General features: G+C 44.7%; 1 protein-coding gene across 1 annotated transcript; it reads right to left on the reverse strand.

Moving 5' to 3' along the window:
• Positions 1-315: 315 nt before the first annotated feature.
• On the reverse strand, positions 316-13359 carry LOC118091526 (TRPM8 channel-associated factor homolog). Its single transcript, XM_060279219.1, has 7 exons — positions 12636-13359; positions 9091-10181; positions 7426-7520; positions 5987-6200; positions 4884-5123; positions 2069-2406; positions 316-876 (listed from the first exon to the last, which is right to left on the reverse strand). Exons 1-7 carry the CDS (start codon positions 13304-13306, stop codon positions 625-627), a joined length of 2901 nt encoding a protein of 966 aa, XP_060135202.1. The 5' UTR covers positions 13307-13359; the 3' UTR covers positions 316-624.
• Positions 13360-17066: the final 3707 nt, after the last annotated feature.

The raw sequence follows: 17066 nt of genomic DNA on the forward strand, positions 1-17066 counted from the left end.
TTTACATGAAGACAGTTTTGTTTTCAATAAAAATGGTTATATGGAATGCTAGCTGTACTAAGCATATACTCGTTGAAATAAACGGAGACTACACACTAGGGTTCATGAATTTTAGTGGGTCTACTCTGAGTAGAACTTCATTGTGTGCAGAACAAAGCAATTTTTCAACGACTGCATGAAAAAGGTTTGGTAATAGTAACTTGCATGTATATTATCATTTATTTTTGTTATTCCAGAGCATCAAGAACAATCATTTTTCCATCAGTTTATGAGGTATGATTAGTTTGCATTCTCTTATAAGAGTTGTAACCAGATACCAAATCTTTAAAAACACACACACACAAAGGCATGGAGAATAGGACGATCAGTGGCTACTAGCTATGGTCCATGACGTTAATGTTTCTGAATACCAGTTGCTAGGAATCACAAGTGGAGAGAGTGCTGTTGCATTCTCGGGTCCTGCTTGAACAGAGAATAATGGCTAAATGGGAGAAGAAAGCATTCTGAATACATTCATTGACCACTGTCAACATGGATTACAGTTCTATAGCGGGGGCTTATATTGGTTGACTGTTTGCGAGTATTTTCTATTCAGCACAATTTCAATCTGTTAGTTTCCCTTCCTTAGGAAGATTCATGCTCCTTCATTGGATCCTCTGTCCACGGGGGAAAGGATGTGGCCAGCTCCTGAGTGAGATTATCCTCAAGTGGCCACCCCCAAGCTTTAAAGAAAGGACCCAGATTTTTGTTCACTTGTTGAGAGAAATGGCGTGCCCACAGGTTCATCTTGGAGCTGTTGTCAGTTGGGATGTGGGTCATTGCTTGGTACTCTGTGAAGATGTGGATGTAGGGATCCCAGCCAAAGGCCTCCTGCAACTGGAAAATAATAATTATTCAGTCCCTTTCCTAAGGACTTGAAAAATACATCACTGTTGCTTTTCCTTTCTCTCTGGGTGCATATTTATGCTATTGAAGCATTATCAGTTTTACACCATTTATGACTTACATGGCTCCGCACTCCCCAGCCCTTGAGAATTCTGGGAACAAATGAGAGCAGCAACAAAATGTTGCAGTATGAAGTGCTGCTCTTCAGGATTCCAGCTACTTCACTGCATGGCATTCCCCTTTGATCCTCCACTCCCCACCACTGACCATGCTTAGTCCTCCTTGGGCTGGTTTTAGAATAGGCCTCATAGACTTATTTCTGCGGCCTTTCGAATTTCCCCAGTCCTGCCATTTTCTCTGTTTCCCATCTATAAAGTCATTCCAGTAACAGAAGCAACACACACACTCGCAAAACTACAGTTCCCAGAAGTCCCTGGGAACAAGGAACATTCTGCATGCCTACTTGGTCCGAAGTTTTGTCATGTTCAATAAGACACCCTTCCTAGGGTTTGCAGCACCGCAGCGTAAACCAGTTTAATTCTGACAATTCAGACTGTCTTGGCATTGGATAGCCGAGTCACACCTGTTTGACATCCCATTTCTCTAAAGCACAGGCTTTTATAATGAAGGGGATATTTGTTAAGCAGTTTGTGATAAGTTGGAGGTGGAGAGAAGGGTCTGCATTGGAAAGGTGCGCAGACATCAAAACAATCCCCCTGGGTATTGCTCCTGAATGCCACCCCGGGATTTTTAGTTAGAAGTCCCAATCACACATTCAGTGGCAATGGCTGAATCCAAGGTTTAGGCCAGGCATCCCCAAACTTCGGCCCTCCAGATGTTTTGGACTACAATTCCCATCATCCCTGACCTCTGGTCCTCTTAGCTAGGGATCATGGGAGTTGTAGGACAAAACATCTGGAGGGCCGCAGTTTGGGGATGCCTGGTTTAGGCCTACAGAAGTTCAATGGATGGGGCGAAAGTCGATTGATTTCAATGACTCGACCCTGAATATTGCAGAGTTGAGATACAACCCATGAAGGAATGGAAGACCTGAGCAATTCATTCTCCCTGGCTTACAGCAATAGGGTCAGTAGGAGCAGCTTCTGCCACTGGCCAGTGAAGATACCATGGCTCTAAATGGTCCCGTAGTCTTGACTCCGCATAGAGAATCTTCTTTATGTACCTGCAAGTAAGGTTCCAGTGCAGTCCACTTTTTGAAGTCCTTCAGCTGAGCTCTTCCTTCAATATAGTTCTTCACCCTCTCCTTTCTGCTGTCTGGTTTAAGCTTTGGGTGGGCTCTTTCTCTGGGGATGTTCAGCACAGTTTCATTGACGTAAACAGACCAGATATTGCAGCTGGCCTCCGTGGTATGTGGGGGGAATCCCCACCCCTTCTTCTGCTGATTGTGACCCAGCTCATGGATCGCGCCCCAAGCGCCTTTGGTGTACATGTGTTGTACATCCGTGAGCGACACTGATGCCCCCATTTTAGCCATAATCGGGTAGCCAGAGTGCATCGAACCTAACAAGAGAGTTGGTACAGGGGAACTTGTAAGACAGGCACATGCTTCTCCATGAAAGCTGAATAAATCATTTGCAGATAAATCATTTGCATCTTTCCCCTCAGCTTTAAAATGAATCGGGTACTGTGGTTTGTGTATGTATTGTACTGTATTGTTATTTACCCCTAAAAAATTTTTTTATTGGAATTTTAACATACAGAAAACTCTTGATTTGCATGGGGGTTGCTTTCCGTGTCACTGTGTGTATAAGGCAGTGTTTTTGCATTCTAGTTTTCTGTACAATTCTACATTTATCTTTGATTTTTCTCCGAATTACCATCTATACCTTCATATCTCTCAATCTAAGCATAATAGCACAGCATCTTTTGAGCAATGTTTCACCATATATTCCTCGTAACATTTCCATTCATTTTTTTAATTTTTGATCATTGCTGCCGTTAATTTTGCCATTAACAAATACTAATCTAATTTACAAATCCTATTTTCCTTTGGTGGAACTTTTGATGCTTTCCACTTGGCTGCTATAACTACCCTGGCGGCTGTACTAGCATACAGAAAAACATTTCTTCCCACTAGGTATCTCTTCATCTAGTAATCCCAGCAGGTATGCCACAGGCTTTTTTGTTACTGATTTTTTCAACATTTTCCTCATTTCTCCGTGGACCATTATCCAAAACTTTTTAATTTCCTCACATAGCCACCACTAATTTCTTATTACTTTGAATCACTACATTATCAAATTTAGAATTTTCTTTTGAGAAACTTTTTCATCTGCCTTAAAACTGCTTATAAGCTGCATATATTACGATCAGTCTATTTCATATATTCTTATTTCTTCAAATGTATTTAATCTATATTCACCTTGCTGTTTTACTAACTGTCTATATGTTGGCCAATTTTTCCTTGTATTTAATTTCTTTGTGGCAAGGGCTTCTATCGGTGAGATCCACCATGGTGTTTGTGGTTCTGCATATCTTCTATATTTACTTCAAACTTTATATAGCGCTCCTCTTAAAATATGACTTGTAAATTCCTTATTTACTTTAACTTTATCATAATTAAGATACACATACCTTCCAAATCTACAATTGAAGCTTTCAAAATTTAAAATTCTAGTTTTTTTCCAACCTTGGCCAATCTCTCACCCAATTCAGGCATTCCGCCTCGTAATACAATTTTAAATTTGGTAGCGATAATCATCCCCTTTCCTTCCTATCTGTTAACAGCTTATATTTTATTTGAGGTTTCTTTCCGTGCCAAATAAATTTTGTAATATCTCTTCTCCATTCCTCAAAACAATTTTCTTTAATTATAATTGGTATAGTTTGAAATAGGTAAGGTATTTTTGGTAAAACATTCATTTTGACTACCAACACTCTCCCCCACAATTATAATTGTAATCTATTCCATCTTTCAAAATCCTTCTTTATATCTCTCCACTTTTTCTCATAATTATTCTTAAATATATTAATAACTTTCATGGTTATATCTATGCCCAAATATTTAGCTTTTTAAACAATTTGTAATCCCACTTTTTCTTCTAATTCTTTTTGTTTTATTTCCTGCATATTTTTTGTCAAGAGTTTAGTTTTTTCCATATTCAATTTAAATCCAGATACTCTCCCCAAATCCTTTATTAATTCTATTACTTTAGCAATGCTTGTCTGGTTTTTCTGTTGTTATTAATACATCGTCTGCAAAAGCTCAGACTTTAAATTTCTCCCTTCCTAATGTTATTCCTGTACAGTAGACACAGTGTTCCAACGATGCTGAAGTGGTTAATAAACTGTCATGATGTACAGTGTTTCCGGATATTGTCCACTGTTTCGTAATTACTTAAGCACGGTAATGGGTAGTAGAAGTGTTTTCATAGACCCATCTATTATAAGGATAGATATAACACCAGGCCAACATATTCGTGGAAGGGACGGGAAGTCTAATGTTCAGGAAGAAACTTATTGTTTGAAAGTTGTTATATTGTCATTTGTTGAGAGCTGGCTTGATGTGATGGATTTCAAATTTTCAAATACGTTTAAAATATGTTTGCATTGTTTTAAGGTCTCCCTTATCAAAGCAAAGGATTAAGGTGTTAGGAGAACCTTAGAATGTGAGGAAAAGTTATACCATACAATGTACTGTATCAAACTATTTTACATGAATAACGCAGGTATTCTCCCCCAAAAAAGGGCAACAACTCTGGGGAACCTTTCCTAAAAAAAGGTCAACCACTTTGGGGGTTCCCACCTCCTAAAAAAGGTTGACAACTCTGGGGAATGGGGGGGGGCAGAGGGATCTTTGCTTAAGACAGCCCTGGCCATAATAGTTTAAACCAATACAAGCTTTCAGCTCAGATGCATCTCTGAGGATATTTTTATAGATCCCGGTGGCTGCTTATTGAAAGACAGGAGGGTTGTGCAAAATGTTTTGGAGAATATACTGTTTTCACCCAACTGTATATGAACAAGTTTGTACTTACCGTGAGATATTTGGACATCTACTACTATCCTTTCTGGTCTGGGGAGACGAAGAGGGATGGCTGCTAACTTGGCCACTGCTCTCATCATCTGAGCCCAGGTGTTCAGAAGGATCTCTGGACTGTCCATTCCACGCACGTCACCTGAAGGCACTGTCAATATGATGTTTTCTGTTTCTAACTCAGCCCAGGGAGCAGGGTAGTAGCGGATAGTGTCCTTCCAGGCAGATAGGCAGGTTTCACCTAAATGCATTTATTTATTTTGTTGCAAAAAGAAGTAATAACAATTAACTGCATATTCTAGTGTGGAGAAAGGAAAAGAGAGGGAAAAAGGAATGGATGGGTTTTGGTCAGTGTATTTTCCCCCAATAAGAACGCTCTCTTGACGATATTGTTTGTGAGGAGCCTCAGGTTCGGATGATCCCTCCAGAGAAAGGGCAGATGGATTCAGGAAGAAGAAGAAGAGGAGGTTTGGATTTGATATCCCGCTTTATCACTACCCGAAGGAGTCTCAAAGTGGCTAACAATCTCCTTACCCTTCCTCCCCCACAACAGACACCCTGTGAGGTGAATGGGGCTGAGAGACTTCAGAGAAGTGTGACTAGCCCAAGGTCACCCAGCAGCTGCATGTGGAGGAGCAGAGACGCGAACCCGGTTCCCCAGATTACAAGTCTACCACTCTTAACCACTACACCACACTGGCTCTTAACCACTACACCACACTGGAAGGTTTGCCCTTGCTCTGAATGGGCTTTATTTTTCATTATATAGTTGCGTGTGATGCGGCATAATCTGGAAAATGCCTGAACCTCCAAGTGTCTGTTTTCCAAGGATGTCCCCAGATTTACAGAAGCCATCCTGGTTTCTGATTTGGTCACAGAAGGTCCTCCTTTTCCTTAGGACCATCCCTATTTCCATCAGAGAAATGTTGGAGGGTATGGAGTTACGTGACCCGCAAGTCAAGGAGATAAGCAACTATAAAACCTTAAGAAGACATCTGAAGGCAGCCCTGTTTAGCGAGAACATAATGAGGCACTTCTTAATTAAAATAGATTTCTGACCTCACGAAATATCTCCCCCGCTTCTTTCAAAGGGAGCCCCCTTACCAAGCTTGAAATAAGGAGCCAGGGAAGCCCCTTCGACAGTGACTGATACGGTGCCCACTGAAGATTTATTTGGCAGCACAATGTACAAGAGGCCGCCCCACAAGCTGGAGACTTCCATCCTCTGACTCGTAACTTTAAACCGCCTGATGGCTACCGGAGGACGCTGAAGCTCCTCAGCATTGCTCAGGTCATCGGAATGACAGCCAATCTGGACCTGGAGGAAAGGACGCTGGATTCAACAAGCAGGCGGTGCAAAATATTAACCCCAAGGAGCAGTTGATAAGGTCTCCTGTTGTTGAAGGCACAGGATACTTTTGAAGACTCAAGGAACAATTGCATGTCTTTTGACTCTTTATCTAAGCGACTCTGCATGATAGAATTCGGTTATAATCACACGCAATCTTCACAACAATATTGTGAGGTGGGATAAGGCCATAGGTGGCAGAGAAGATCTTTCTGTGAGTGAGGAAGTGGAGATTGGTTAGTTGGGGGGGGGGGACTGGCATATTGGGAGGTGCAGCCTGGTGCTCAAAGGTGTGAAAGAAAGGTAAAAGTTGTAGGTCCCATAACAAGTGGATAATAAAAACAATCCCGTCAAAATTAAATCAATCAATCAAGTTAAATCAATCAATAAAATACTAGGGTTGTGTTCAACTAACTTTTGCTCAGAGTAGCCACATTGAAATTAATGGAGCCTGGTGAGTTGGGAGGCAGAGACTAGCATGCTAGGAGGTGGAGCCTGGTGGTCAAAGGGGTTGACCTCGTAATGCCCTTCAGCTGGGCAATGGGGCCTGGATGTGCTACGCTTGGCTCCCAAACGTGCATTTTTCTGCACCTGTCCTTGTAAATCACCTCATCCTCTGCTGTATTATTCTTGTAAAATACAATGTTATAAAGCAGGCATCCCCAAACTGCGGCCCTCCAGATGTTTTGGCCTACAACTCCCATGATCCCTACCTAAGAGGACCAGAGGTCAGGGATGATGGGAATTGTAGCCCAAAACATCTGGAGGGCCGAAGTTTGGGGATGCCTGTTATAAAGGTTTGTATTCAACAAACGTTTCTTCAGATTAGCCCCATTGGAAATAATGAACCTCAGTCATGGCCATTGATTTCAGTGGCTATACCCTGAGTAGTAAGTGTTAGTGGAATATAACCCATCAATCACAAATACCGGCTAGGGGGGAGGGGAGGGGGTCAAGTCTCTCCCCAAGGGAGTGTTTCCAGGCACCTATTCTGATGGGGAAATCTACTGGGAGGAAGAAGGGTTACCAAGAAAACAGCACAGGGGGAAATCATCAGCCACCCTCATCCTCCCAGCAGCCTGGTCCCGATCCTCTTGACAGAGTTAAGGAGATGGAGGAGCTAATTGTTTCAACCCAGTTGTCCGGACCCTCAAGGCTGTAGTCACAGCCCTGACTGAGGTTTAAAGAGCATCACCTGCAGCTGAGCACCGACAGCGTTGGGCGGAAAGAGCAAAGTGACGGTCTTTGCCGGAGGAACATAAAGGCCGGTGCTTCTCCAAGCTTCGTTTCCTGCAAGGCCAAACCAAGACATGGAGGTGAATCGTAGGCTCTGCAGTGTATTGCTTTTATATCCCTTCATTGAAAAAAAACTTGAAATTACAATACATTTCTATAGAGGTCCCTGGTATTCAGAGGACTCACTTTGCTATCAGTTTCTATTTTATTCAATACATAACAATTAACTCATCCTCACCTGAACAACCTCCTAGTGGACTGTTTGGGTTAATGGTAAGCACCGAGTTCCATTTAATATTCCCTTTCAGAGGGTGAGGCTTTTTCAAATGTTGCCTACTGAAAAAAGGTTCTATAGCAGGCTTCCTCAACCTTGGCCCTCCAGATGTTTTTGGCCTACAACTCCCATGATCCCTAGCTAGCAGGACCAGTGGTCAGGGATGGTGGGAATTGTAGACTCAAAAAATCTGGAGGGCCGAGGTTGAGGAAGCCTGTCCTATAGAACTCTCTCACAGGTTTTTTCTTTAATATTTTCATTTATCTGGGTTAAATCATCGGGATTGCTTCTTGAGTGAATGCCCTGCATGCACACAATTCAGCCAAATGTGGGCACACATCCATGTTTGCCCAATGTGGCTTTGTGTCACAGCCAGGAACAGCCAATGTCAAGAGGCCCTGCCACATACCAGGCCTCCAAGCAGCAGGTTGGGGCTGTGCAGGCGCTCCAGTGTGGCCAACCCATTGCTCCTGCTGGTGTCGGAATGGTGTGAGGCAAGGACGGGGGGATGCATTCTATGGCAGACCAGCTTCTCTCTGATGGAGAGCTGGAGGGGGAAGAGTCACCCCCCCTTGTCCACAGCATGTTCAGAAGCAGAGAGAGAGAAGCTGAACGACTTAGGGAGGAGTTGCCCAGTTCCGAGATAATGACAAGAACCAGAAGGGAGGGGGCAGCTAGTTGAGATGTCTCTTGAGAGCATGGGGGACCGCCCTTCACCACGGACTTGGAGGCCCAAATGTATCGGAGAACAAAGGAGTCAGGGAGGGAGGGCCTTCCTGTTGGCACCCAAAATAAGTCGGGAAGTCGGATTAGACTAGCCAACTGCCCTCGTGCAGAGCTGTGTGATTGTGCTCGCAACGTGATGCTGCAATAAAAGGACTATAAATCTTACCAACTGCTTGTTAATTCTTACATGTGAAGTTACGGAAGGGGGGAAGGACTCTGCATGCCTGACAGCTGGTGAGCCCACACAGCCCCAGCCTCTCCCCACTACCTTGCCCCCTCCCACCTGGCAAGTGGAGATTCTGCTGCTGGGAGATGAGGAGGAGCAAGGTTGCCCCCTCTTCTTCACTGGCTGCTCCTGGGAATGGCAGGGCGGGGAGGACAATGTGTGCAACCCCCTCACTTTAAATGTGCAAGTAGCTCCTATGACACTCCTTGTTAACGCTGCAAAAACTCTTAACAAATGGGAGAGAGACTTTGGACTGCAACTTGGAACATGACCCGAAATGAGATCTGAACCAAGTTCGCAAAATGACCCATTTTCAGATAAGGAGGCAATCAGACACTCCGAAAGGAACAGATTCACCTGAGGGTAATAAACTGGTTTAAAGGAACAAAATCTCTCACCATCATTTGTTCCATAGATCCGAATGACTTGAGGAGGTGCTGTGGGATAGTTTGGAAGGTTTGGAATCAGAAGGGGCACTAGTTCTTGGAAATGTGGTAAATTGTTGTAGAGCAGAAATGTCATTTGAATTAAAATGGCTTCATCCGAGTTGCTTTTAATTGGGTCGCTTGCTCTGGCATCGGGAATCCCGCAGAGAAGTGCTATTTTTCTAGAAAAAGAGGTGCCGGAGCTCAACATGGATGCCTCCTCCGTTCTCCGAGTTCTGGTGCGTTCCGGCTGCAAAAACTTGAGCTCGATCAGCTGCAGCATATCCTCATGGACCGAGGAGAGAGGTGGAGAGTTGGTAGCTGAGATGCTCAGGAATGTGGCACAGTCTTTCCCCAGCTTCTTGAGCCATGAGGAGTATGGAGGCTGCAGGTCTTGCTTGCTCTGAATGTGTTCCTTGAATTGGAAGAGTGCTTTGCGGAAGTGATAGCTCGAAGCAACAGCGCTGGCTTGTCTCGCTGGGTAGCTTTCATCAGGTAGCTTGATACCCTCCCCAGTGATCCCAATTCCAAATTTCTTCAGTATCTTGTTTCCTGGATATTGCGTGATGGCACAGGCGGTGGGATTTTGATAAGTCCAGTACCAAGCTTGTCCACCGATTAGGAGACCACCTCCTTCAGAGACAAATTCGTGGATTCTTTCCTTCTCTGTGTCACTGTAAGTTGTGCAGCAGTATACGCTCAAGCCAGGCTTGAGATCGGTTAGCTCGCAAGGGATCCCAGCCTGATTTAGCATGGAGTAAAGCTCCTTCAAATGGTCTCCGACGCCAACCTTCCCTTCTTTTCCAGCAGCAACCCAGTTGATGGCATTGAGGAAGAATGTTTTCATGGATGGTTTGCTAAGAATTTTTTCGTGGGCAGAGACCACAACACGTCCTCTGCCGTAGTAGGCGGCTCCAACAAAGCACTGGAAAGAATCAGTTATGCCCACTGGAAATGCCAGATTCCCGTGGATAAGCAGGTCAGAAGGCATAATGCCCTTAAAACAGAAGGTCGTCACACCATTCAGAAGAGTCTTTAAGTCACCCTCAATGTCTAATCCATGCCTATATAAAAAAATAATAGTCCATCCTTAAAGCAAGGCTATAACTTCCTGTGGGATGATCTGAATCATTCTTGCCTAACTTGGTCCTTTCCAAATGTTCTGGATTCTCTCAAGGCCTCTCAGTTAAGCCAATGATCTGGGCTGAGGAGAGTTGGGAGTCCAACACTTGGAGGCTCATTGCATTGGAACCAAAGCCCTTCCTTTGGCAATTCCATGTGCGGCTAATAATAATAATAATAATAATAATTGTTTTTAGCCCCTGTCCATATGGCTCGGTTGCCCCAGCCACTCTGGGCTGCTTCCAAAACATACTAAAACATCAAACATAGATAGCAACAATCTGATTCAATATAAAAAAAGCACAATAACTTTGAAATAAATAATCAATAATCAATTAGGTCCAGTTGTGACCGACTGGGGTTGCGGTGCTCATCTCGCGTTATTGGCCGAGGGGGCCGGCGTACAGCTTCCAGGTCATGTGGCCAGCATGACTAAGCTGCTTTCTGGCAAACCAGAGCAGCACATGGATACGCCATTTACCTTCCCGCTAGAGCAGTACCTATTTATCTACAGTGGTACCTCTATTTACGAATTTAATGCGTTCCGAACACACATTTGTAAGTCAAAAAAAATTGTAAGTCGAATCCCATAGGAATGCATTGGGAGAAAAAATGCGCAAGTCGAAGCAACCCTATCTAAAATTTCGTAAGTAGAAAAAATCCTATCTAAGCCGCATCCAAGATGGCGGACGGAGCTCCGTTCGTAAGTAGAAACATTCGTAAGTGGAGTTATTCGTAAGTAGAGGTACCACTGTACTTGCACTTTGACGTGCTTTCAAACTGCTAGGTTGGCAGGAGGTGGGACCGAGCAATGGGAGCTCACCCCATCGCGGGGATTCAAACTGCCAACCTTCTGATTGGCAAGCCCTAGGCTCTGTGGTTTAACCCACAGCACCACCCGCGTCCCTAGAATCTAATAGTAAACAGTAAAATTAAGCATCTGCTCAGTGGGCTTTTGTTTTCCTACCCTTGTCTGCTAAGTTTTCTGAAGCCCTGGTCCTGAATGGGGTAACTGTGCCCCTGAAGGACCAGGTGCGCAGCCTGGGGGTTATTTTGGACTCACAGCTGTCCATGGAGGCGCAGGTCAATTCTGTGTCCAGGGCAGCTGTTTATCAGCTCCATCTGGTATGCAGGCTGAGACCCTACCTGCCCACGGACTGTCTCACCAGAGTAGTGCATGCTCTGGTTATCTCCCGCTTGGACTACTGTAATGCGCTCTACGTGGGGCTACCTTTGAAGGTGACCCGGAAACTGCAATTAATCCAGACTGGTGACCGGGAGTGGCCGCCGAGACCACATAACACCGGTCCTGAAAGACCTACATTGGCTCCCAGTATGTTTCCGAGCACAATTCAAAGTGTTGGTGCTGACCTTTAAAGCCCTAAACGGCCTCGGTCCAGTATACCTGAAGGAGCGTCTCCTCCCCCATCGTTCTGCCCGGATACTGAGATCCAGCGCCGAGGGCCTTCTGGCGGTTCCCTCACTACGAGAAGCCAAGTTACAGGGAACCAGGCAGAGGGCCTTCTCAGTAGTGGCGCCCACCCTGTGGAATGCCCTCCCACCAGAGGTCAAAGAGAATAACAATTACCAGACCTTTAGAAGGCATCTTAAGGCAGCCCTGTTTAGGGAAGCTTTTAATGTTTGATTGATTTCTGTATTTTAATATTTTGTTGGAAGCCGCCCAGAGTGGCTGGGGGAACCCGGCCAGATGGGCGGGGTATAATAATATATATTATTATTATTATTATTATTATTATTATTATTATTATTATTATTATTATTCCAGTGATCACTTCCGGCGATCCCACACACTTCTGAGGTCCAGTCGACCTTCACTAGTGTCTGAGCCTTTAAGGTGGCAGGCCCTGCCCTGTGGAACTCCCTGCCAGTAGACATTTAAAAGACCTCTGTAAACAGTTAAAATCATTGGCAGGGATATAATGACATTTGTAATGTGGAATTAACTATGGTAACTCTAGAGATATAATAGATGGATAAGGGTAAAAGATGCAGAATACAGTGGTACCTCGGGTTACAGACGCTTCAGGTTGCAGACTCCGCTAACACAGAAATAATACCTCGGGTTAAGAACTTTGCTTCAGGATGAGAACAGAAATCGCACAACACTGGCGCGGCAGCGGGAGGCCCCATTAGCTAAAGTGGTACCTCAGGTTAAGAACGGACTTCCAGAACGAATTAAGTTCTTAACCCGAGGTACCACTGTATGTTATTTTAAATATGGAACCGATGTAGGGAGGGAAGGAGGTCCGAAGGTTTGAATGAACCTTTTGTTTTAATGTTTGAAATGGTTAAAATGTGTAGAATTATATAAAACCGAGAAAAAAGTATGCATTAGACATAATGTAAATAAAACAGGCAATAAATAGTGTGCTTACTGGGTGATAAGGGGAACCGTGGGCATTTTATCTTGGACTGGGAAGATCCCATTCTCTCCCACGTTGCTAGTGAAGTATACCCCGGACACGCTGGTCACCTGGTTGCCAGGAAATTCAGCCAGCACTTTCTCCTTTCCGTGTTGACTTGACCAGTCCCAGGCCTGTCCTCCAATGAGCAGACCCCCGCCTCTCTTTACGAACTGCACAAGGCCATCAGCTTGCGTGGCATCGTAAGCATCGATGCAGTAGACCCCAAGAGTGTCTCCAGGCCTTGCATCTGGGTGCACCTTCTCACCGTTACCGAGGAGCAAATCGGAGAGGGCATTCAAACTTTTGTGGACGCCGATCTGCGCCGTCGAGGATGGCTTGAGCCACTCTAAGCTACTTCTAATGAATGGCAGGAACTGGGGCATTTGCAGCATGGCTTCGCGCGCCGTCACCACCATCCGGCCTGCCCCATACCAGGATGCGGCTATTAGTACTTGCCCGTTGGTACTGACAAGGACAGGGAAAGCTCGGTCTCCGGTGAGAAGCAGCTCGCAAGGATTTATCTCCCCAGTGATAGCCAAAGACTCAATACATTTCACCAAAAATTCGTAAGATTTTCCGGAGTCCCTCTGGACTGTTTGGAATGCTGGTCTACAGGTGTATCTGAGAGGACAAAAGAGCATTAGCGTTGCACCTGCAATATCCACCTGTAATTCCCCAAGAAACCTTCCTGAAAATGTACAAAGTATTAATCTTACCAGACTTCAGTCCCATTGGCTCTTCCCTGTACAGTCGCACCTTGGAAGTAAAACGGAATCTGTTCTGGAAGTCCGTTCAAGTTCCAAAGCATTTGAAAACCAAATCACTGCTTCTGATTGGCTGCAGGAAGCTCCTACAGCCAATCAGAAGCCGAGGAAGACCCGTCGGACTTTCAGGTTCCAAAAGAACCTTCGCAGACCGAAACAATCACTTCCGTGTTTGCAGCATTTGGGAGCCAAAACGTCCTGAGTTCCAGGGTGTTCAGGATCCAAGGTACAGTAGTATATACTTGTAAAGCTGTCCTACATTAATACCCAGGCAGCAGTTAGCTTGAGAAAAAATTCAATGGGTGTAAAACGTAGCTTGTCCAGCCCTTGGTCTTCGGACCATCCCTCCTGTCTCCTTTCTGCCCCCATAACAACTAATGGAGCTGCTCTGTCCTATTTGGTCTGTCCTTAATGGATTTGTCCTTTTTTTTTTTAACATACTTTTTATTAATTTTACAAAAAACAAAAAAAAAACAAAAAAAACGGTACATACTTAAACCCCTTTTCCACCTCCTTCCTACCCACCCACATGGGTCCTCCCCTGCCACAGAAGTATCCCATGTATGTGAACAGTCAGAGATGGTCCATCTTATGCTTGGATTTCTGTCCTCCCCCCCCTCCCCTGACCCCAAAGCCCCCCCCCCTGCCACCAGGGAGCTCCAGCAAACCAGGGCAGTACGCAGGAGGACATCTATCCAACCATCTATTATCATACCAAAAAAGAGAGAAAAATAGATATAAGAAAAAAGGGAAAAAAGAAAGAGCGAAAAAAGAAAGAAAGAAAAAATACAAAACAGAAAAATTTTCTTGCATTCATAGTTGTAAAACCATATTTTGTGGGCTTCCCCTCCCCCCCCTTCCCCGGTTTTCATCCCTTTTTTATCATCTGCAACAGTTTCTTACTTTATAAAAATACACCTTTGTATCTTATACGACTTATAAATCAATTGTTAGCATTTTCATCTAATATTCAAATCACTGAAAAATCAAACTCCCATTTTCTCTTCCCGTGCCTAATTTTTTTTTCCTCCCTCTATAAGCCTCCATATTTTCACATTTTCCAAAATCCATTCACTTTTAAAACTATAACTATTCTCAATTTAACCTTACATCCCCGGTTACCGGCTCCACCCCCCCAATCCAGCAAATTCCAAAGTCAGCAGACCAGTTATAAACCTGTTAATCCATCCTTATAATCAACAACATCACTTTCCCTTCACCCCACCCCCTGTTTACAGTCTTTTGCCATCCAGGCCACCATACAGGACCCCTGGATTTCTTCTCTTCTCTGCATATTTTTTCCTTCTTCCCTGTGGGTGTTCTGGAATTCCAATAATACCAATCGTGCCCCCCTCAAAAGCAGGGCACTCCATCCAACTTTTTGTAGAGTAGAGTCATCATTTTTTCCGTGGTGTGCTTCATTTGGTGTTAAATCGTCACAGTCCTCATCCTCATCTTTTCCTTCTCCATCATTGTCATTCTCACATTCATCTTTTTCAGTGTCAAAAGCTTCATCTCCTAAAAAATCATATTCCGCCATCACCTCCTGGAATTTTTGCTGTAACACTTGCCGTCGTGTCTCCTCTTGACATAGCTCTATTCTTGTTTCCCACATTAAGGTCAAAACAGACCACTGGAACTCAGGGGAACACTTTTTTGTTGACATATTTCAGTCCTGCCAAGGTCAAAACTTGTCACGTGGGGTGGAATATGATCACAGTTTATTTTCTCGACTCCATTTTAACAAGCTGGCTGCATTCTTCAAGTCTTATTAACAATAAAGTTCGAACTCACATTTCACAAGCACTTAAGTCAAAAAAGAAATTCCACAAAGTCCAGAAATACAAAGTGAAGTAAAGATTGACTTATAAATCCTGATCAACTCACTGGGTTGTCTGGGCTGCCGGCTCCCAAGGGAAAGAGAGGTTTTTCTTAGGCTTACCTCTTGCTGCAGGGCAGTCATAAACCACAGTCTCTCTCCCCTTTTCACCCTGCATCAAAGGGGAGATTCTCTTTGATGCCTTTGAGGGATCCTTTTGAATTACAAATCTTCTGTTTATGGCTTCGGGTTTCTATTTACTGTCTCTTTATTACCGTGGGGGGGGGTGGCTTCCTCTTTTCTCCCCTCTCTCCCAGATCCAAATTGTGTTTTATAATCCAAATCGTGAGATTACTTACAGTCTTTTCTAATCGTTTTATTTTCGGAAGAATCCAGCGCTCTCCGCCTTCGGCTTGAAGCTTCTCCCTGCTAGAATAACGTTGCCGCTCAAAATGGCCCCCGCGACTTCTACCCTCCTCACTCCGGAGCTCTTATTAGAGCTAGCCGAAGAGTTGGGGAGTCCGGATTGGGTCTGTGCTGAGCAAATTGCCCTTGGGACGCCCTTCCCGAGGTTCTAAGGGGCGCAGCGTCGCTCTCGCTGCCCTCCCCACTCCTAGCAGAGACGGGCCGTCTCGGAGACGAGACGAAACCCCGCCGATCGACGCTGGCGCTGAACCCGGAAGCCCTTAATGGATTTGTCCTTAATGGGACTCAGGTGGCGCTGTGGTTAAACCACTGAGCCTAGGGCTTGCTGATCAGAAGGTCGGTGGTTTGAATCCCTGTGACGGGGTGAGCTCCCGTTGCTTGGTCCCAGCTCCTGCCAACCTAGCAGTTCGAAAGCACGTCAAAATGCAAGTAGATAAATAGGAACCGCTACAGCGGGAAGGTAAACCGCGTTTCCATGTGCTGCTCTGGTTCGCCAGAAGCGGCTTTGTCATGCTGGCCACATGACCTGGAAGCTATACACTGGCTCCCTCGGCCAATAATGCGAGATGAGCGCGCAACCCCAGAGTCGGTCACGACTGGACCTAATGGTCAGGGGTCCCTTTACCTTTACCTAATGGATTTGTAAGCCCACTGAGCGACCTGATTGATTAGGACAAAACCAGCATTCAAAATTCGCCAGGAGGCTGAGGATTGTCAGAATGCAAAGGCTTTGAGAAGTCTTGTCGCTATATATGGTGACTCAGACTAGAGAATAAAATTGGTGCTGAGGGCGCAGGGTAAGAAATGCCTCCTTGCCTGACTCCAGAGTAAGAAAGTGCCTCTTTTCTCACCTCAGCACGAGTCACCCTTGTAAGAAGGAGAAATGGTGGCTAGACTTTCCAGGAGCCATGTGACAAATAGCTTTTCTACCCTATTTTTTAACACTGGACAAAACACCTACTTTTTTGAAGGGCAGTCACTGCAGAGGAAGCTCAGGTTGAAATAACTTAGGTGATTTCTTAATCTATCCCAAGAGAACATCGGGATGCTCATCCTTCACTATTTCCCACAAAAACTTTGGAGTGAAACCTGTGTCTCTTAATAAGGGGAGCAAAAGCCTCAAAAACATCCTACTTATAGAGTTGTGATTTCTACTAGTGTTAAGAAGCCAATTTGATTTGGGGCATCGTCCTGACGGTCACTGCTGTTTCTCTATGCAAAGAGGGGCCGGAACTCATCATGAACGCCTCCCTTGTTCTCTTGTAATGGCAATGGAGCCCACCTGAGAGGTGCTGGAACTGAGTTCCGGTGAGTTCCGGCTGGGGAAAAACAAACAAAATTTTCACTCAAACCTCGTTTGTCAAACATAATCCATTCCGGAAGACTGTTCGA

The sequence above is a fragment of the Zootoca vivipara genome, chromosome 10 (genome assembly GCF_963506605.1).
Source record: "Zootoca vivipara chromosome 10, rZooViv1.1, whole genome shotgun sequence".
In the NCBI taxonomy this organism is placed as follows: Eukaryota; Metazoa; Chordata; class Lepidosauria; order Squamata; family Lacertidae; genus Zootoca; species Zootoca vivipara.

Bases quoted from the DNA above. Each gene is read 5' to 3' on its own strand.
- LOC118091526 (XM_060279219.1), bottom strand. From the start codon at position 13,306: ATGCTCTTTTGTCCTCTCAGATACACCTGTAGACCAGCATTCCAAACA. The intron at 10,182-12,635 runs GTAAGCACACTA...TTTTTTATATAG, and splicing joins ACGGTTCCCCTTATCACCCA to GCATGGATTAGACATTGAGG. The intron at 7,521-9,090 runs GTGAGAGATTTT...TTGGCCTTGCAG, and splicing joins GATCTATGGAACAAATGATG to GAAACGAAGCTTGGAGAAGC.